The 21,851-nt window shown below is 45.1% G+C and overlaps 1 protein-coding gene across 1 annotated transcript in view; it reads left to right on the plus strand.

Moving 5' to 3' along the window:
* Positions 1-21,851, plus strand: part of HAAO (3-hydroxyanthranilate 3,4-dioxygenase) — a 374,111-nt gene that overhangs the window by 269,628 nt on the left and 82,632 nt on the right. The window contains exons 4-5 of the mRNA XM_086925914.1: positions 9,791-9,936; positions 18,799-18,867. Of these exons, the coding sequence (XP_086782040.1) occupies positions 9,791-9,936; positions 18,799-18,867 (215 nt within the window). The remainder of the gene's footprint in view (positions 1-9,790; positions 9,937-18,798; positions 18,868-21,851) is intronic.

The raw sequence follows: 21,851 nt of genomic DNA on the forward strand, positions 1-21,851 counted from the left end.
AAGATGCAGTCCCATTGGCATACATAAGCGGGGGAATATGGCTGTGGCGGAAGTACCAATGGCAGGATTTGAGGTGCAATGACAAAGCTGTGCAGTCGATGGCAGTTTCGAAATCATATGTGATGCTGCAGGTTAGCTTTGCAATGCACAAGAGAGGGAGAGAGAGGGCTTGAACACGTGTGTTTATGTGTTTTATTTTTGCAATTTTATATGCAACGAATTCGACCAAAATGTATTGGTGAGCTTTACATGGGCACCAGTTACATTACACAAGGTCACATTATGTTTTTATAGTCATGGGGGTTAACTGGTTTCCCAGAATCAGAATCAAACCTTCTTCAGCAGTGCCAGTGGTGCCAGGTGTAACCGTAACATTTGTGTGCTTGTGTCTCAAGTGTGTTTGTGTGAGGGGGGGGGAATATCCCAGACTTCCCATAAAGGAAGTAAATTGTTCTCCAATCTGGTTCACAGAACTCTTTCAAGTTGGAGAATGCCCTGACTGGGATTAGCATGCCCAAAAACCTAAAACTGAACATATAAGCTGAAACATCCCACTAGATTGTTGAACATCTTCGGACGTGGACCCTTGTGGGCCTGCCTGTCTCATTCTAACTAAAAACAGTCCTGAATATTCATGCTGAAAATCTGCTGGCCTGGTGTGCTGGTGACATTGTCAGCTCAGAAGCTCTCACCCAGCCCAAGAAGCTCAGGGATGAGGAACCAGCACCATGAATCCGTCTCTACCCCAAGCTAGAGACTGGAGGGCTTACCCATGAAATAACCTTTCAAGTGAGGGTGACCAGAGGGGTGATTAATCCCAGAGTGCACACTCCTTTTCTGCTCCAATTTATATTGTTTTCTTCTTTGGCAGGACCTTGAGGTGGTGCAGTGATCCAACACCTGGTTTATCTGTCAGCTAATTAGAACGATAGGCCTGTGTGTCCTGCTAGCTAGCTGGAACAAGAGAGGGTTGAGTGGCCTTATAGAAGGCCTCGTGTCTGCGGGCATAACAGTTCTGATAACAGTGGTCCGCCCAATTCAACACAAAGGTTGGTCCACCTGAGCAGACAGTGACACCAACACTAAATCCAGGCTGCAGACTTACCTCTCTGCACGCAATTAATACATTTTCCGAGCACTGAAACACTGCCAGTTTGCCATGCAGGTTAACAGGTAGATGGTTTCCAGTTAACCTGCTTTGTGTCTGCATTGTTTTAGAAGTTTGAGAACAGGAGGGTAGAGAACAGTAAATAAGTAAATATTACTGAGTCTTAACAAAGTAGCTTCATATTGTCAGAGGGTAGTGATCTTTCATTTTACAGCACATTGATCATTAATTTTTTGCTAGTATTGCTTAAAATTACCAACATATCTCTAACTGCATTGTTGTTCTATTTTGCTTTTCGTTTTGAGGATTGCTTTTATGTTCCGAATTATCTGGTGCTCATGAATTGTTTTATAGTGTGCACACCCAGGGTCCCTGGTTTTACTACTATGTTGCCATGCATAGCCATCTGCTTATGTAGTGTATTTGTTTGTGGTTCTAAGATTTGAAATATATTGAGTTACTGTGAAAGTACCTTTGAGTTATTATCTTAGAGTTAATACACCGTGTTCTACAATGTACCCTCAACTCCAGCTGGAGATTCCCATCTTTATTATTAAGACATGATTGTATTGTGTTGTTCCCAAATGCGCCCTACACCACCACTGGGAGGCCTGCGAGGTCCACCTGGAAGCATAAGAGACAGGCACCTTCTTAAAACAGTCACTCGATGGCTTCATATGGCCCCCGGTGAAATCCATCTTCTTTGGCTGTAAGGTAGTAAAGATGAAAAATTAACAATATGGGTGACTAGGGAAGAGAAGGGCGAACAAGAAGAGAGAACGCTATAATCTATGTCATCCTCTAATCCTCCCCCAGCTTGAAATGCAAGACTTGGATGCCACTACTGCCTTAGGGCCATATCTGCTACTGAGGTTCTCAGACACGTTTTACACTGGATGAAACAAGCTTTCCAAGTTGTTCTGCTTTACAGTACATAACCTATGTGTCTTCACTATATCCAGGCCTAATGCTACATGCCTTCTGTACCTGTAACAGGCCCTCAACAATACAGGATTGTCACAAATTGATGAGCCGTGTCTGAATGACGAAAGAGACAGAAGGGTACCAATCCACTAATCAGCAAAACCCCACTCTACTAAAAAAAAACTGCACCACATCCAACTGTGTTCCCCCTATGTAGCCCCAGTGCCAAGGGTTCTATTCAGAAGTCACAGTGTTTTTGCCAAATGCCATTATCTACGAATTCAAAGTATTTCTGTTCTTTAAAAATCTTGCACGAAAATCTAGTATTTCCATAAAACATTTTTTTTGTATTGAACGTGTGGCTAATTCCGTCGCAGTTAGTCCTAAATTCATACTTGGGGTCAAACCACCTCACAATCAAGCCTTGCAGCAAAACTTGGTTTTACATTCTAAGCTCGGATTGGCGCACACATATCAATGCATTTGTAAGGATTGATAGTCCAGGTGCTGTAGTGCAGCACCTGGACTATTGGATTTACCTGAGAAATGCCATGCACCACGCTCCTTTCTCCCCTTCTTCCTCTTAGCCTAAGATCACTGTTTTGCAACTAAATCTTTTTTAGAGTTTAGCAGATCCTAGATTACTTCCCAAAAACAATGAGATCTCATAAGACTTTGAGAGTCTGCAAGTTTAGCAGTAGGAACCCTACATTACCATCTCTATAAATTAGCAAGTTATCTATTTACATAGAAAGAAGATCATTAGCGGACACAACTTCAACTAGATCTCTTCCTGGACTGACATAACTACTGCAGTTGAAATGCTAGGAAATTCAATGAGAGTTTTAGGTGCATGGACCACAGACACTGAAAGACCTGTGTGATGGACAGTCCTGGCAATCACAGACAATGCATTGAACAGTTCACATGTGTGCTTGGAAGGAGTGTTGCCTCCATCCATACATCCATATGTAGCGCTACTCTGCAACTAAAGGACAGATGCAATGTAGCTCACACTACATGGCCAGTTTTAAAGTTGCTCACACTACATGTCCAGTTTTCAAACCTCCAAATAGACTTAAATACGCAGATCAGGGTTGCTTGACCGCTGCACAGCCATTACCCAAGACACTCACTCTTTATCAGATATGGGGCATTCCATTGCTAAACCTTGGTTGCTTCACCCCACACGCCCTGCCTGTCCTTGACCACCAAATAGGCAATCATTCCTTGGTCATGGTTGCTCACCAACTACCAGCCCATCGGGCCCTAGAATGCCATCTAAGCAGACCTGTAAAAGTATTCCTCAGACTGCACTGACAACACCTCCAGAAACCCAGTCCTGGGCACCACAAGTATATATTTCCAGAAAGGAGCACTCCATGCCTGCTCCAAATTATGAATGCCTATTAATTTGCTGATCCATGCACAGTGGCCTTGCTCGGATGCTCGCAAGGATGAATAGGTAATGAGGACACATTCAGGCCACCGTGTCACACCCTATTATCCATTCCCAAACCATTTGCTTCAGGTCACCGAAACAACAAATAAAAAGATTGCAAGTCATCAGAGATGAATTAGGAGGATACTCCATGGATGGAAAAGTATAGCCTATCTTAGGCCCCAACTGTTCTTCTCCCTCAAGGCCCTGGGACCTGGCCAGTCCAGTATCTGTTTCCTGTTCTTAACTAAAGTTGCCCCAACCTTCCATGGGTGTAAAATAGAGTTGATATCCTGAAATCAATGTTTCTAATGAGGCTACTGAGCATATCATAGTAATAACACCTCTCATACCTTTTTTGTCCCCCATGACAATATCTTTCTTAGTGGAGAAACTGATTTCCCATTCTTTCACAGCAAAATGGTCGCAATCTACAAATACTTCGACCCCCAACTACCCATTGCCAGCATCCACAGCCTCCACAAATTCACCGACCCCCACTCAAACCCTAGGATTACAACCTGGGACAAACTTATCACCCGGATCACCTCCACCATCATGGGCTCCTTCCACTCAGGAGCACTGAGGGACCCTTGCCCCCACCACATGTTTAACCTGGGGAACAGCACCATCAGCATGGAACTCGCCCCCATCTTCAACTCCTTCATCTCTTCTACCACCTTCCTAAAGGAATGGAACCATTCAAGAGTTAAACTACTTCTCAAAAAGCCATCCACAGACCTGGAAGAGCTCAGGATCTACCGGCCCATCTCTCTGCTCCCTTTTCTTGCCAAAGTTCTGGAAAAAGCTATCAATCCCCAACTCACCAACCACCTAGAGAACAGCAACATACTGGACCCATCCCAATCTGAATAGTGTGCAAATCACAGCACAGAAACCGCCTTAATCACAGCCCCGGATGACATCTGAGCTCTTCTGAACAAGGAGAAGCCACAGTCCTGATCCTCCTTGACCTCTTGGCTGCCTTCGACACCGTATTCCAATACACCCTCCTAAAATGATTCCACCAGATGGGGATCCAAGGAGAAGCCCTCAAATAGATCTCATCCTTCCTCACCAGAGGAACACAGAGTGTCTGCCTACCCCCTACACCTTGGGCCTAAAGGACATCATCTGCGGCGTCCCAAAAGGGTCCTTACTAAGCTCTACCCTGTTCAACACCTATATGGCCCCTCTGGGCACACTGGTCAGGACATATGGTATGAACATCATATCATACGCGGATGACACTCAGCTAGCTCATCCTCTCCCTATTCAAAAGCCCAGCTAACACCAAGGCCAACTTCCACCTGTTCATGACCAGTGTCACCAGCTGGATGCAAAACAACTGACTCAACCTCAACTCTGACAGAACGGAGGTACTCATCTTTGGGAGCAACACATCCATGTGGGATGACTCATAGTGGCCAGTACAGCTGGGAACTTCACGTACACTCACAGAACATGCCAGGAACCTAGGTATCACACTAGACAGCAAACTAAGTATTGAAAAAAAGATAAGAGCAGTATCATGAGCCTGCTTTCTCACTTTCTGCATGCTCTGGAAAATCCTCAAGTGGCTCCCCACTGACACCAGATGCACCGTCACCCAAGCCCTCCTCACCAACTACCTGGACTACGGAAATACCTTCTATGTGGGTGTCAACTTGCAGCTGCTACACAGACTTCAAACCATTCAGAACTCAGCCGCAAGGCTCGTCCTCGCCCTCCTAAGTCAGGCCCACATCATCCCTCACCTCAAAGCACGTCGCTGGCTCCTCATACACAAAAGGTGCCCATTCAAGATGCTAACCCACGCCTACAGGGCCTTGCACAACCAAAGACCAGCCTACATCAACCACATGTTGAAATACCACCAACCCCTCAGACAATTGCGCTCTGCCTCCCTCTCCCTAGCCCACACTACCCGCCTCTGCCAAAGCAGAAGTGGTGGCCTCTCCGGCTCCTACCTGGCCACCTAGGCTTGGAAAGGCCTCCCCCGCCGGAACTCACCTCCCTGTAGCACTAGCAATTCAGAAATGGTCTGAAAACCCGACTGTTGGACTAATATAAACCCAGCAGCAGCAACCACCAGTGCCTGGATACCATCACGGGTGATAATAGCAGTGGTTTACAAATCCAGATTGATTGATTAACCACCATTAAAGATGGTGGCGCACCCTCCTCAAACTGACCCAAAGACTCACTTATTCCTTCATTGACAGGAATACCTTTGTATGGGTTTCCATGGTAGGACACTGTCTGCATGATTTATGTAAAGACATAAAAATCTCCAAGTTTGTGGATGTTTGCATGCTCTTGCAGTTTGCCACAACAGGAATACTCATAACAACAACCTAAACGTGCCAATTTGGCCATGCCACTATATTGGCGGCATCCACTTTAGGAATGTAAAATTCAACCAATCCTGAGACTTGGAAACTAGGTTCTGGATTTCATGTTTCTTAGGGCCATTCGTTTAATAAAGAAGCTCTTACTAGGTGCACAAATGCTTTACAAAATGAGGGCCTAAAAAGGAAGGCAAAATCCTGGTGTTGGGATGGAAAAGTCCCTTGCATGGTGATGGAGTTGTTCGCCTGCAGGGAGTGCCCCAGCTACAGTGATATTTGGATCCTTGGTAATGATTTATGCTCATTAGCGAACATGGATCCCCCATGTGTGCAATGACCTAGGCCTGTCTCACAGACTGTGGTCTGCTTAGAATGGGATAGCCACCCAAAGCATGATGCTCAGGATGTGTAAGGCTACTGCCTTCACCTACCAGCCCATCGGGCTCAAGAATGCTATCTAGGCCTATCCAAATATCCCTCACACTGCACCTACAGAAACCCAGGCCAAAGCACCACGACGATATATTTCCATCCAGGAGCACTCCATGCTTGCTGCAATTTATGAGTGCCCATAAATTTGCTGATCCATGAACAGTAGCCTTGCTCGGAGCTGGAGTTAAGTAGCGCAAGCATGGTGGTGGCAGCATACCATGGGGCATATTAGCTAGGAAGTGGCGGAGAGAGGCGTTAACCTTCTTGGCTTAACACCTCTCTCCGCCACTTCGGAAACGCAAGCCTGCACCATATTATCAAGGATATGGTGCAGCTTCGCGTTTCCCCCTGCAATGGCACTGAGTTTAACAACCTAGCACCAATGCAGGCACCCTTGCACCAGAGTGCAAGGGTGGCTGCGAGGAGGGAGGTTTGTTTATGTACAGGAAGTAGTCCCTTCCTGCACATAAACAAATCTAAAATGCCAGTTTGTAACGTACATGTGTGCTGCTTCATACAGCAATCAATCAATCAATCAAAGACATTTATAGAGCGCACTACTTACCCGTAGGGTCTCAAGTTTCAAAATGGCATTTAAAAAAAAGGTTTGTTTATGTACAGGAAGGGACACCCTCCTGTACATAAACAAACCATGGCGTTTTGCATTTTTCCATGTGTGCTGCACAAGGCAGCACACACGGAAAAAGCAAAAAAGGGGAGAAATTAAGCATTTCTCCTCTTTTTGCCATCTTAAGTTCGGCACTGCCATCTATTATCGCCTCTTTTTTTAATAGGTGGCAGCGTCAAATTCAATGGGTGTTGCGGTGGAACGCCCACTGCAACACCCACTGCATGCCCCTTTCACGCTAAATTTAGCTTTAAGCCACGTTAAGTGGCTTAACGCTGCCTTGATAATAGGGAGCTGACCCTACCGCCACCACAACGTCACAAAAAGTGACGTTGTGGTGGCGATAGGGGCTTGATAATATGCCCCAATGTCTTTAGTAATCAGTGGAGAGAACACTTGTCATGAGAGTGGTGCCTTCTAGCCCAACGTAGTAAGGTTCTGCTGCTGTGTGCTTAACTCGACCCCTGGCCTGCAAGGAGTTGTGTGGGCAGCGCGAGCATGTACGTACTCCTGAGATTTAGTACAGTGAACGAGAAATATTGCAAGTAGTTGTGTGTCCACATGAGTATGTACATGTGCCTGAGAAATGGTACAGTGCAGGAGAAATAGCATGAGCAGCTGAGTATTTGCTTTAGGATTTGTGTATTCCTGTGGGAAGGTTCAGCATATAGGAGATACATCATGATGTGGCATGAGCGCACTAGTATGTACGTGTGCCTTGGAAGAGGTACAGTACAGCAGAGCCTATGAGCATCTAAATGTGTGTGCGTGCCGTGGAGTGTGTGTGCTTGTGAAAAAGCACAATACACAGAAGTCACTGGGTTCCACTTTGGTAGAACCAGGGCTTGCTGAAGATGCAGGGAGAGGTGGATGTTTACTTACAACAGAATTGTGAATTGTTGCATTTCTATGAACTGGGTAGGACACACACCAGAGGAAGGAAGAGCCAGGCTCTTCAGTGCACTTCAATAGGAGCTCTTTGATACTGAATGGAGGTCGCTGGTCAAAGAGCTCTGGGCACATCTAAAGGAGATGGGGCTAATAGGAGAAACAAAAGAAGTAGGGTTGAGTCCTTTGGTACCCTTTTGAAGCACATATCATTAAGGCTGACCTCTAGGTGTGAACCCCTATTCACTTCCTTGACCTGTGTTTGGGGCAAGATTTGAGACTGCCCTGTTGTGATAGACTACTCTCTGGAGGAAGAGCACAACAAAGGAGTGAGCACTCCAAAGTGTGCAACTGCCAGAACACTAATTACAAGTGTGTCTTGAAATGAGTAATAAAAAGAGGAGTTTGAGATTTCCAAATTGTAAACTGAAGGTGTACATCAGCTTGGAGAAGCTCAGCACAAGTCCTGCCTGTTGTGCCCAGGCTTGGGGATTAAGAGTCTACTACTCTCCCATGCTGGGTGAGGGGACATCACCCAGGAGAATCAAAAAGAGTTACCTCGACCCTGTAGCACCAGCTTCTGTCTGACCCAGGACTGTGAGGTAAAGGAGATCTTTTCGAGCGAGTCTGGTCCTTTGGGACTGCCACACTGATTGGGCTGCCAGCCCATGTACCAAAGTCTGTGACCCCCTTATCAAGTGAGAGCCACTTTGAAGAGTAAGGGTTATTGCCCTGTGTATTCTGCTGTGAGTCTACCTGCATGTAAGGCATTAGAGTTCATGTGGGAGGAAGAGGGCTGTCATCCTGGCCTCACAGGTAGTTGAGAAGACACTAAGGGCCGTGACCCATGGAGAGTAAGAGCAACAACTTCAACTCCCCCGTCCCGGAGCATCTAGACCCCAGGAAAGACTTACCTCATTTAGAGGAATGCCGAGAATGATGGCCACCAGTACTGCAGCTTCCTGCTATCTAGGCACAACAGGGCTGTTAAGGGGCGTCTGGGTACTCTGAACCGCCAGTCTGGGAGAGCGGGTAAGATTGACCAATGGGCCGCCAGGCTTTGGGGAGCTTGCTCTCCATTGATGCTCTCCAGCATGGGGACTTGGGGAGCTTATTAAAAAGCTCCCATAGAACATCTGAGATTTTAATGCCTTAGCAGACTTAGCTTGGATGTTGTCAAATGTGAATGGGGAATAGCCATCAGCCATAAACAGGAGAGCAGGACCGAAAAGCTGACCTGGGTAACGCTAGTGGACTTGCCTCAAGAAGACTGTGCATTTTGTTTGTAGTGTGGTCTATTGTAATTTTTGTTAGTAGATATATACACCTTTTTACACAAAAACAAGTATTCACTGGACAATAATTTATTGGGATGAGCTGGAAGTATTTTTTATTTGTGAGCCTGTGCGTGCCCTACACCTACCTCCTCACTGAGAAGCCTTGAAAAAGAGTGAAGGGGTCCATGGTACAGTTGCTCAGAGTCCCTAGTAGGCTGGGCCCCAGGCCGTCAGGGGTGAAAGGTCTTAACCACCATGGTTGGGCCCAGGAATTCCTACTTGCCCAGTGGCCCTCTGAAAGGTGTTCTGACACCTGGAATAGAATGCATGAAAAGTCTTTTTACCACAACCATTTGACCTGACTATCTTGCCAGAAATCAAACACCATTTGGTATACAGATTCTTCTTTAGCATAGTATATGTTTCATTACAATTAGGAATTAAATATAAGTCGTTTGATTTTATTTCAAATGTTGCTTCGATGAACTGTGTTATTTAATGGCATGAATCTAAAAGATGTCTTCTGAGGTTTGATTGACACCAGGTAATCCTGTGTAATTTGGCTTCCTAAGGACGGGCCTTGATTTACCCATCTGCTCTAATCTTCAAGCATCTGAAACCAGTTTTACACCGGAAAATGTGTCTGTTCGTTGATAGTTGGACTAATATTACAGATGTGAAGGAGTATGCACCGTACATATTAAGACCGGAGTATATGACCCTCCTCTTGTTTTATTGCAGAAGAACTTTTAAAGGAGACCCCTTTCCCGTTCAATACCACAAAAGTCGAGGAGCCATTTTCCTTCAAGAGCTGGATAGATAGTCATCGAAAAGAATTACTTCAAAAGAAGTCCTTAAATATATTTGAAAACAAGTATGAAACTAAGGTATGAACGTCTTTGTTTTATTTTCTAAGCCTATCAAATGCATGCTTCATAAGTACATACGCTGTGAACACATCCCCATTTCTGGGTTTTACCCGAAGACTTTGGGTCGGATAAAAGTCCTGCCCCAACGAGATCAAGTCAACCACGCTTCATTCGATTTCTTTTTAGATAATCAAAAGCACACAATATCACACATCATCACAATAAAAAAACAGAATTTTAAGACATCATATATAAAATCCATTCAGGTAGTTTAAATTGTCTACTTGATTTCATACTCGTTATTAAGGAAACGTTTTAGAAGTTCACATTAAAATAGTTTTTCTAGACGTAAGTGCACTTTTTAAAAACATTGATAAAATTCGTACAAAATGTTCATTTCCTAAAAATTGTAGGGCTATAAATGCAGGGCGGCATTGCCTAAGATCTATTTTGATTTTATGCCTCGTTACAGTAAGGTTTGGGACAGAGCACCCATCTGTATAGTTGGGGTCTACGGCTTTGGTCTGAAGCATGGTTATTATAAAAGTGTTTGAGCCTGGTTTGAGCAGTGAGTAACACACATGGTGCAGATAAATACTTAGCACTTTAAACACGTTTAGTGCTTGCATAGTATTGCGCATTGCTATTTCAAAACGTATGCATTTCAAATCACCAATAACATCAAACCTGCATCACATGACTTGTCGCCCAAAGAAAACAACACACAAACACTCCACTTGAAATGCAAAAACGTGTACGAGAACAAATGCTGTACAATTACAAAACAAAAACGGACCGGAATATGTAAAAAGAGTTCTCTGCCAAAGAAGAATCCTAATCAGCTTCATAGGCGCCACAGGCCTGTTGATGCTTGCACCATCTCTTCTCTACGTCTTCTTGTGATGCTAGTGACCAGGACCTGGCAGAGATTGTTTAAAGAATCAAGTAAACTGCTATGTAGCAGTAAACTCTGTGCTGAAATGCAGGGTTGTGTGATGGAACCATGCATGTAATTACCACGCATGCCGGTTCAACGCTGTCTAAACAATGCAAGTCTTAACCACGCATATGTCTTTACAACAAAATATGCATTGTTAAGGCATGTATGGCAAAGACGAAGGCGTGGTTAAGACTTATGAGATGAGTGTAACCCCCTACCCTTGCCACCTACCCTGAGCCCAAAAACACCCTCAGGTCAGAGTTCTACCCTGATCCCTGCCCCCTGCCCCCGGCCCTGAGCCTTGAAACGGCCTGAAGCCCCTGCCCTGAGACCTAAAACTACCCCTTCCCTCCTGAAAACTAACTCCTTCCTCCCCGAACACTAAAAAATTCCATGCCCCAGCCCTAAAAAGTACCATTATCCCTGCCCCTCCTGTCCTGAGCTCTATAACGACCCCGAAATCCCTGCCCTGAGACCTAAAACTACCCCATCCCTCTTGAAAACCAACCCCTTCCCCTCCGAGCCCTAAAAGCTACCCCGCCCGAGCCCTAAAAAGTACCCCAACCCCCCTGAGCCCTAAAAACTTCCCGACCCCTCAAGCCCTAAAAACTACCTGACCACCCTCCCCTGAGCCCTAGAAATGACTCCAACCCCCTGAGCCCTTAAAACTTCCCCAACCCCCACAGCCCTGAAAAAAACTCTGACCCCATCCCTCCACCCTCCAAAACTAAGCCCTGTCCCACTTCTCTCACCACATCCTCTCCCAATCCTTCTTCTTCCTGGGCCCACCCATTCCAGCAGCTAGAACGTGCACTGCCCTAACCACACATATGCGTGGTAAGGCAAGTGTGGTTGTGCTTGGATTCGAACATGCATGGCTGAGCCACCATTATTTCGACCGTATCCCGAAATGTAGTGATCCCTGCTGCTTGGCGAATCTTCGTAAGGCAGTCGGGTTCTTGCATCAGAAAGTTGTGCCAGGAGTTAGCTCTGTAGAAAGATAACTTCATTTAGGTGAAAGCCTCCATGGTGCTTCTCCCTTCCTAGAGGGACTGGATCTCGTTTATAAACATGGAAAGCAGCTAGGGCACAAACGTGAATTTTCAAGTGTTTTGGGTATATTTACATGTTGGTCCATTGGTGACTCTATCTGTTAGTTATGTATCTAGGCAAATAGTGACCTAGATGCATTTTTCTGTTTCCTCTTCATGTTTTGCATCATCTTCCTGTTTTCTTACTCAAGCCATGTCTATGGAAACTTTCACTGGCTTGCACATTAGAGGAGTTAAAAATATGGATCCTCTCTGCTCTTTAATGGTCCCAAACCCAATGAAAAACAGAGCCACAATATTCTCCTGATACTGTATGCATAAATTGGTGGAGAGACACCACTTACCTGCAAACGCCGCCACCGCCGAGAGTCGTTAAGGGGGCAGAGAAATCCCTTCTGGACAAACGCCGACACCGCCAAGAGTCACCGGAACACCTGACTCCGCTCCGCCGCTCCGGGGGACCACAACTCCCGGCAGGCCTCGCGGCGGCGCGTTCTGAGCGACACGGAAGGCGCCAGTGAGCGCCAAAGGACCGGATAAAGCCGGCTGCACCCCGGCAGAGCGGGGGAGAGACACCACTTACCTGCAAACGCCGCCACCGCTGAGAGTCGTTAAGGGGGCAGAGAAATCCCTTCTGGACAAACGCCGACACCGCCAAGAGTCACCGGAACACCTGACTCCGCGCCGCCGCTCCGGGGGACCACAACTCCGGGCAGGCCTCGCGGCGGCGCGTTCTGAGCGACGCGGAAGGCGCCAGTGAGCGCCAAAGGACCGGATAAAGCCGGCTGCACCCCGGCAGAGCGGGGGAGAGACACCACTTACCTGCAAACGCCGCCACCGCCGAGAGTCGTTAAGGGGGCAGAGAAATCCCTTCTGGACAAACGCCGACACCGCCAAGAGTCACCGGAACACCTGACTCCGCGCCGCCGCTCCGGGGGACCACAACTCCCGGCAGGCCTCGCGGCGGCGCGTTCTGAGCGATGCGGAAGCCGCCAGTGAGCGCCAAAGGACCGGATAAAGCCGGCTGTACCCCCGCGTCGCGGGACGCGAGCGGGACGCCCGGGGCTAAGCCCGGGCAAAGGGCGGGCCCTCTACGGCCCTCATCGGCAGGAGGAGGCAGGGGCAGGGCCAGAAACACTGCTCGAGGTACACGAGGCATCCTACTGACCAAGTAAGACTGTTTTGTTGGCAATAGCCCTCTGTGTGTTTTTAGGAGTTCAGGCACCTTGTTATATTCACTACTATGTCTAAAAAGGGATCTGCACCACCAGCTAATACTATGAAGAACTATTTGGTGCAAACAGTGGAAAAAATTAACCTACAGAGGAGAGAATCCTTGGGACTGAGTCAGTCACCTGACTTACACTGCTTGTCCCCTTCTCTAACCCCTTCACCTGAGGATTCAGTGTCCTTGCAGACTTTCTCTGATGCTTGTTTTAACTGTACCACAACGCAGGAATCCGGCTCCATAAATGGCAATGTACTATCTGGATCTGGTCCTGAGGTTCTTATAGTGGACCTTGGAAATAAATCTGACAGTGATGAGGATCAGGAAATTCATGCAACCCCTACGGATGAAGATACTTCAATCACTGAACAACCTTCTCGCTCGGATTCTGGGAAAACTAAAAACCCGCCTAGGCGGGGGGGGACTAAGATCTGGGACCAGGAGGAAGAGGGTAAACACCCCAAAATCTCCCCATAAGGAAGCCGGAGGGGGAAGTGCCAAGTCTAATGTCAGCCTTGATGAGGACTTGTTTGACAGACTTGCAGAGTTAATAGATATGAAAATTAAATCCATTGTTAAACCATTGCTCTCTAAAATTGACAAATTACAATCTGAAGTTAAAAAACTGGGAGGGCAGATGAACAAACTTACTGAGGGTGTTGACAATGTTATGACGTTAGCGTCAAACTTGGGTAATAACAGTAGGGAAGTTGACAATCAAGAGGGGGATAATATAGTTGACGCCCCAAATAATCCACCACCCCAGCTTCCTGACCAAAAAATTAGTGGTTCTAATATTAATAGAGGGGACGGTCCTTTAACGGTTGAGATACCCCCTGCACATGCTCATCCAACCGACCCTCTTCAATTTATAGTTGAAGCATCTCCTGTTGTTCTAGTACTGGCTAAAGTACCACCTTTAGAAGCCGGTACTGAAGAATCCCCTTCCTCCCTGTCTAATAAAGCCTTACAGTGGCTTACAACTAACATGAGATTAGCTCCAGGCGGGGGGGTCAACAGCTAGCTCAAGAAATTAAAACCGCTAAAAGGGTTTCATGGCTGGGTAACCGCCCCAAAAAATTTAAGGGGGATTGTGTGGCAGTAAGCTTTTCACACTCAGGTGTGCTACCCAATATCCTCATTAACTTACTTCCGCCACAACGCAGGCAGGGTTCTGTTGTACCATTAACCTTGAAATTCTTTTATGGTGAGCAACAGAATGTTACATACCCTAAAACACCAGCCTTTGGATGGGATTCTAATTCTGATTCAAACCACAGATGGGGTCGTGAACATACTCGCAATCTTGTAAATCAATCAGTACCCCAAGGTTTTCAGAATCCTTTTGCTCAACTCCTCTTACTGTCTAATCGTTTTGCACCCTTATCCTTTTTGGATCATAATGACTGACTCCAGCCAGAACATTCTGGGCAGACTGGGAATAATGTGCCTGTTCTTAGCATACTTACTTGGAACATTGCAGGTATTAAGACTAAAGCAGACAATGTAACATGGTTAAATTTTATATCCAAGTACGACATTATCGCTTTACAGGAAACCTGGGAAACAAACAATAGTTTTTCTCTTGATGGCTACAGTTACTTTTGTATCCCTGCTGTGGTTAGCACAGCAGGAAGAGCGAAGGGAGGCCTGATAATCCTCTTTAAACTTGACATCAAAGGTAGCCTCAAGAAATGTGACTCAGGATCTGAGCATTGTCTTATCGTCGAAGTGTCTCGTGCGGAATCTCCCAACATTTTGTTTATTAATTTTTATAACTCCAATGCTGCTGACTGTACATCATATAGTCTAGGTAGATTGGATGATTTTCTGTCAGTCTATAGCGAAGATGTTAATGCATTTGAAATCATCTTCCTAGGGGATTTTAATATACACCCTTGCTTACTTTTGTGTGTTTGCGATGACACAGAATCCCCTCCTAATTGTGCAATGGTCCATCTTGAGCATAACAAACAGGGGGGTTGTCTAGAAAACTTCCTCGCAAGATGGAACCTATATGAATCCAGTTGTGGGGAGGGGGGGTCAGGGCCCCTACTTTTAAGGGCTCAGACAATGGCTCTATCATTGATTATATCTTTATTTCTGCATGTTTTTTTATTCAAAGTTTTAATGTATAGAACTGTGGTATCCGCCTTTAGTAACCATAATCCAGTTTCTTTGGATCTAGTAGTGAGTGAACTCTTAGGGCGAAACCATGGTCCTTGTCATAAAGATAGTTCACTTAAAGTTAAGGACCAGGGACGTAGACTGAAATGGGATAGTATAATCCCAGAACCCTTTGTTCAAGAAGTTCTATTAGAGGCAGAGGAAGAGGTCGGAGTGTGTCTATCCAGTGAAGCTAATGATGGGGAAGTGATCCTTGCATTTGGCAGCATATGTAGCAAGATAAACAGCAGGCTCTCTGTGATCAGTAAACCCTAGTTGAAACCTCTTAAAAGATGGTTTGATCACAGATGCTCCAAAGCACATTCTGCATTGCTCATTGCTCTCAAAACCGATCCAAAAGATCGGGACCTCATCAGAACAAGTAGAGCTCTATACAAAAAGGCCATTGCAGAAAGGAAAAAACAGCTTAAAGATGAAGCCTGGGCACAACTCACAGATCCAGCCATAATAAAAAATAGTGGAGAGTTCTGGAGGATTGTTAACCAACCCCTTCTTACAGGGGAGGATAACTCCCCCCTAGAATCTAACATCCCAGATGAGGGTTGGATTAAACACTTCAGAGACATTTACTCAGACCATTATCATGCAGAGAATAGGGCACAGAAAGCGTCTACTATTTCATCAGGTAATTATTTGCACTTTGAAGTTGAGGAAGTTTTATCTGCTATTGATTGTACCCTGACTAAAAAGGCACCGGGACCAGATGGTGTTCCTGCTGATGCCTTTAAATGCTTCCCTAACTTCTGGTCAAGACTGCTTTGCAGGGTCTTCAATACTTTAAACCGTGACAATATTCCTAAGTCATGGAAAACATCAATAATTATTCCTGTTTTTAAAAAAGGAAATAGGCTGGACCCTGCATGTTATAGGCCAATTTCACTGATAGACTCCTCAGTCAAGATTCTAGGGAGAGTCATATTAGTGAAATTGAATGAATGGGCTGCAGAGAACAACATCCTGAGTAATGTGCAATATGGGTTTAGACCCAAGAGAAGTACCCTGGACCAGTGTCTCAACCTCCACCTGTTGATTGAGAAATATACCAGGGCTAAGGATGGGTCCATGTACCTTGGGTTCATGGACCTTTCCTCTGCATTTGATATGGTCAACAGAACTAAGCTCTGGGGAAAATTACTTGACATGGGCCTGGACAGACCCATAGTCAATTTATTGGCTGACCTCCATTCTGGCCTTACTGCCAAAATTAGAGTATCTACTAATGGAAGGTGCACAGATGTTTTTGCCTCTGAAAGGGGAGTCAGACAGGGCTGCATACTGGCACCACTGTTGTTCACGCTATACGTGAACGCTCTGGAGCCTGCCCTCAGGGGCGTTACAAGCGACATCCCACGTGCAGGGGAACAGGGCATACCAGTTCTCCTTTACGCGGACGATGCGGTTCTTCTTGCTCGAACCGGGGTGGGGCTCCAACGACTCCTGGACGCCTTTGAATCCTTTATGGGTTCCCTTGACCTGAAAATAAATGTGAAAAAATCGCAGGTTATGCTCATGGGCCTGGCCTCAAGGAAATCTTTCCACAAAACCTTTTTCTGTGGCCAAGAAAAGCTTGTCCGCGTCACCTCTTTTCCCTACCTGGGGATCACCTTTGATGAGAAAGGTAGTTGGGGTCCCCACGTAAAAAGCAGAGCAGCCATGTTGGCCAGAACTTCCGCTGCCCTCCATGGGTTTTCTAAAAAACTGGGGGGTAGGCCAATTGCAGCTGTCAGTAAAATATACAAAGCTAAATGCATTTCAGTTGCATCATATAGTGGCTCATTGTGGGGTCATAGGGGAGTCGATCCCATACAGACAATGGAAAATACATTTTTTAGATCTGTTTTGGGCGTCCCACAGTCAACCCCGTCCTATACCGTCCATATGGAACTAGGGGAAGGCTACATCGCAGATTTGATTAAAATTGCACCCTTAATCGCCTGGCTTAGGATGTGGCTTAATACAGAAATCCCCCTAAATCATACCATAATGAGGGACTGTTTGACCCTAGATAATGTACATAGGATTAGGTGGTTGATGTATATCAAGGATAGTTTTTCCAGGTTGGGGAGGCCTGAATTATAGTCTGTCATTGACTCTATAACATCCAAAGACATTGTTTACACCAAGGTGGCTATGAAGGAGCTCCTATCCCTGGAGAGGGAAGAAACCGAGCTGAAGAAACCCTGTGTCAGGGCCAGTCTATTGTTGGCTATACCTAATGGTCCTGACAGTTACCTCAATGTGGTGACCCATCCCTACCACAGGTTTATTTTAACTCGTTTTCGATTTAATTTGATTCATTTTAACTTGGGTTTTTACCCTGTGTGGAGCACCCCTGAAAAGGCACCGCCCTGTTCTTGCGATCATTTCTCTGAGCAAAGTACAATGCATTTTATAATGTTCTGTAGTTATTACAATGAAGCTCGGAAGTTGTTTCTTGTACCTATACTCAAGGAAGCAGGATTTATTCTAGTCAGACCTGCTCTTATTTACTTGCAAATGTTACAAACTCCCAGGATTATGTTTCACGTAGCTAGTTTCCTGGTGAGAGCTATAAGAAGCAGGAACATCAGACTTAAAAATGTGCCTACCTCCTTATGTAGTTCAGACCTGCACACTAATTAGTCTGGCTGCTGGTGATTATCGGTCAAGGATCTTAGAACACATTATAACAGGGCGAGTAGTCACCCTTTTCTAATACCCAGATGGGGACACACCTAGGAAATTTTTTAAACCTTTTCGCACTTTAGCACCTTGCACTTTAGCACTTTGCACTTTGTATTAATCTTTTACTTATGAAATGTAACATGGTGTATGATGATTTTTAACATGTTAACACTAAAATGCTTTTTAACTGTTTTTATTCATTGTATTTGTTGCTTGTGATTTTATGCCATTGTCTTTGTATGATATTAAGTTATCGCAATAAAGTATTTTGACTGACTGACTGGCATAAATTGGTTTGTTATGATGATCTGTTAGAATGCTAATTGGTAAACCAGGACCTATATATGTGGATGTATCTATGAGAGAGCTTAATATAATGGAAACCTTACTACAAAGGGCCCGATTCACAAATTGCTTTTTGTAGTAGATAAAGTATTACTCCAATAGTACTACTCACATAATACATACATAGAACAGTTCACAACCCTTCAGCAGAAGCCCTCAGCCCCTGACTCTCCTGCCTTCTCTGTACAGATATCTTGGCAACATTGGCAGAGATTAATTCACACATAAGTGCACAATTTAGTTATATTTATAAATATGTGTATATTTATCTTTGTGAATAATGCCCATGGTAACAAAAAAGGCGAGGGATAGTGGGAGTGAGAACCACTGGAGGAAGTTGTACAGTGGTCTTTAATTCTTTGTTAGCATGGTGGTTGCTTGATGACAATAGGTTGCTGGGCATTCAAATTCTAGTAAATAATTCCAGATTGAATCTATTTAAAATGGGATGCTCTATGTTTTAGGCTGTGGTATATGGACCAGGAACAAGCGATGGAGTCAACACGGAAGTGGACATATGGATATGGCAGTTGGTATGTAATATTTCAAAATGTGCAACAAAAACAATGGAGGGATTTGCATGTTTCTGCTGGTAAGCCAGCAGCACCAACAAAAGTTCCCTTGAAACATATTTCCATATCTGTGTGCTGAAGGTGGCTGGTTTCTGGATACATCACCTAAAGGGAGTTACTAGTAGTATCTTTATGACTGCAAAGTATCCGCACATAAAAAGATAGGGCAGTCCTATCTTTTTATGCGAGGCGACTCGTCAGTTGTAAAAAAACAACTAGTAAAATACCTTTGTGAATAGCAAACAATTGTGAACTTACACAAAGGTGTAAGTTTATCTTTGTGAATCAGGCCCAAAATGTGCCTCTATACTACAGTAGCAAATTGACCACGAAGATGGCCCATTCGTGTACAGGTTAGCTCAAACCAGACCCATGCACAAAGTAGTCCTGTGTATGTATAGTTATAGGGCAAGAGTATGGAAACACATCACATGTCATTCTGTTTTCCCAAGTAGCATGTTTCTGTGTAGAGAAAGGCAGAACTGCAAATTATGTTTTCTGAAATTTAATAAAAAAGTATGCTCACCTGGACCAGCAATCAAGGATCCAGTCTACCATTTACAAAAGGGTTTCAGGATACACATCACCAAAATGTAATAATTAGTAATAAATGGCATGGCACAATAACAATTCTGTAATAATTTTGTGGGACATACGTATTTCACTCTATTGCTATAAAGATACAGTGCTGAATTTAAGAAAAAACCTCGTACATTGACATCCTTTTCAAGGGGAGATTTATGAATTTTGGAAGTGCAATTACATTTCCATTAGAGTTCTTGGAAAGCTGCATCATTCACTGGTTTGCAGATGAAGTGAAAGGTATGTTAAGTGACAGTCCAATTTGCTCTTGCCCTAATGGTGAATTGTTTGCAAAGTACACCTCTGCATTAGAGAAAGGCGGCCTGGTGTGGAAATGCACATTTATTTAATCACTTTTTTGGGCAGTGGGTAAAACATTTTTGGTGGAGTATATATATATATGTATATATTTATATGTATATATATATATATATATATATATATATATATATATATATATATATATATATATATATATATATATATATATATATAGTAAAAGTTTCCATAGTAAAATGCGTTTTTTGTTTTGCCAATAACTTTGAACTTTGAAGTCGCTTGACGAATCTCCACAAAATTGTCACAAAGCTTCCTCTTTTTAGTGCAGCTGCTGTGTTGAAAGTTTTGGGGGGGTCTCAAAACGCGTTTTTCCCACGTTAAGTCTCTGGGGATTTTTCATTTTCTGAACAGGACTACAGCCCGAACTGCTGAACGGACTTACCCCAAATTTGGCAGAAAGCCCGACGTCGGTCCAGAAAGCATGGATATGGTGTAAATCCATTCAGTAGTTTCTGAGATATCTATCTTTAAAAAATATAGATATCTAGAGACTCAAGTCCATGCAGTGGACTCGCGAATCCTACTAAAATTTGGTTGGCTGTTAACACTTCATCCTGGAAGTGTTGGCAGCGTCCCAGAATTATTTGTTTTTTTTTAAAAGTCAAGGGAGCAGGACTACCCTGATCCCCAGATATGGAAGTGAATCTGTGGCAACATTTGAAAAAAAAAGCAATTGTGGCTCTCTCACTTGCTTTGGAATAACCCCCGGGTGGGTCAGGTCCTGGCTGCGAAAAGTTAATAAAGGAGGGGCGGCTCATGGGCCCCCCTTCAAGGCTTTTGTTACACCCCGGGGACCACCACTTCCCAGGGGCATATACATCAATTAAAAACAAGGCCACACCACTCCCACGCTGCCCCGGGGACTGCCCTCTCCCCAGGACAGTTGTATGCAAATACAGTGGGACCGCTCAGGTCTCGGGGACAGCTACCTTCCTTTGGCATAAACATTATTATTTTTAAAAAACGATGTGGGTGGAAGCCCTACAACCTCCCCTACAGCCCCGGGGGAATGCCACCTCCTGTGGCTAAAATAAATATTAATGCATGGGGGGCTCCGGCCCCCCTGCGCAACCTGGGGACCGCCACCTCCCCAGGAAAAAATACAATAATAAACGGGGTCTGTTGTGGACCCCCGGGGACTACCATCTCCCTGGGGCTTACTTAGCAAAGGAGCGGGCCGTTTGGCCCCCCTCGTGGAGTCCTACATGGCCCTGGGGACTGCCACCCCCGGGACTGGCTCCAGCAATGACCCTGGGTGCCCACCCTGGGACATATCAAACAAGTGCTATACTTTCAGCATGCAAGAGCACAAAATGCTCTTGCTTGCTGAAAGCAGAGCAAGTGTCTGTTTTCCTGCCTGCTGTGAAGTGAGCAGGGAAACAGACACTTTGCTTGGGGGCCCTGGGAGCAGCTCCCTAGGTCCCAAAGCAATGCCGGTTCCCACAGAAGGCCAGGAGCTGGCAGGACCCGCAGGGACCTTCGTGCACCCCCCCCACAGTCCCTAACGGAGAGGCCAGTCCCATGGAAATGAGGTCCCCAGGGCCAAAATCGACCTGTGGAGGGGGGCCGCGCTGCTTCTCTTCCATCTTTGTTTTTATTTTTTTTAAAAGTGGCATGCCACAGATGAATGGGGCCCTCACAATTGCAAGAAAATATATATTTTTTAAAAAGGTCTGGCCCTGGGGGATGGGGTCCCTGGGCCCGAAATCGGCCTCAGTAGGGGGGTCCAGGGAAAGGGGACCATCTGCCCCCCTTCCTATAAAAGATTTAAAAAGCCAGTAACTTGCCAAAGGTCCCGCCCCCTTTCTCCACTACTCTGCAAACGTGCCTCCTGGAGCAAGTTATAGTTAGCTCAGCTCACTATACCTGCTGAACTTCTCTGTAACCTTTGTTTTTTTCAGTGAATTTCCAAGATTTTTTAAATTCCACTTCCTAACTATAATGTCCCTGTAAGCATCAGTTTTTTTCTGAGAATATATATATATACATATACATATATTTTAAGGTCCACAAACTGCCACTTG

This window comes from Lissotriton vulgaris, chromosome 6 (genome assembly GCF_964263255.1).
Source record: "Lissotriton vulgaris chromosome 6, aLisVul1.2, whole genome shotgun sequence".
In the NCBI taxonomy this organism is placed as follows: Eukaryota; Metazoa; Chordata; class Amphibia; order Caudata; family Salamandridae; genus Lissotriton; species Lissotriton vulgaris.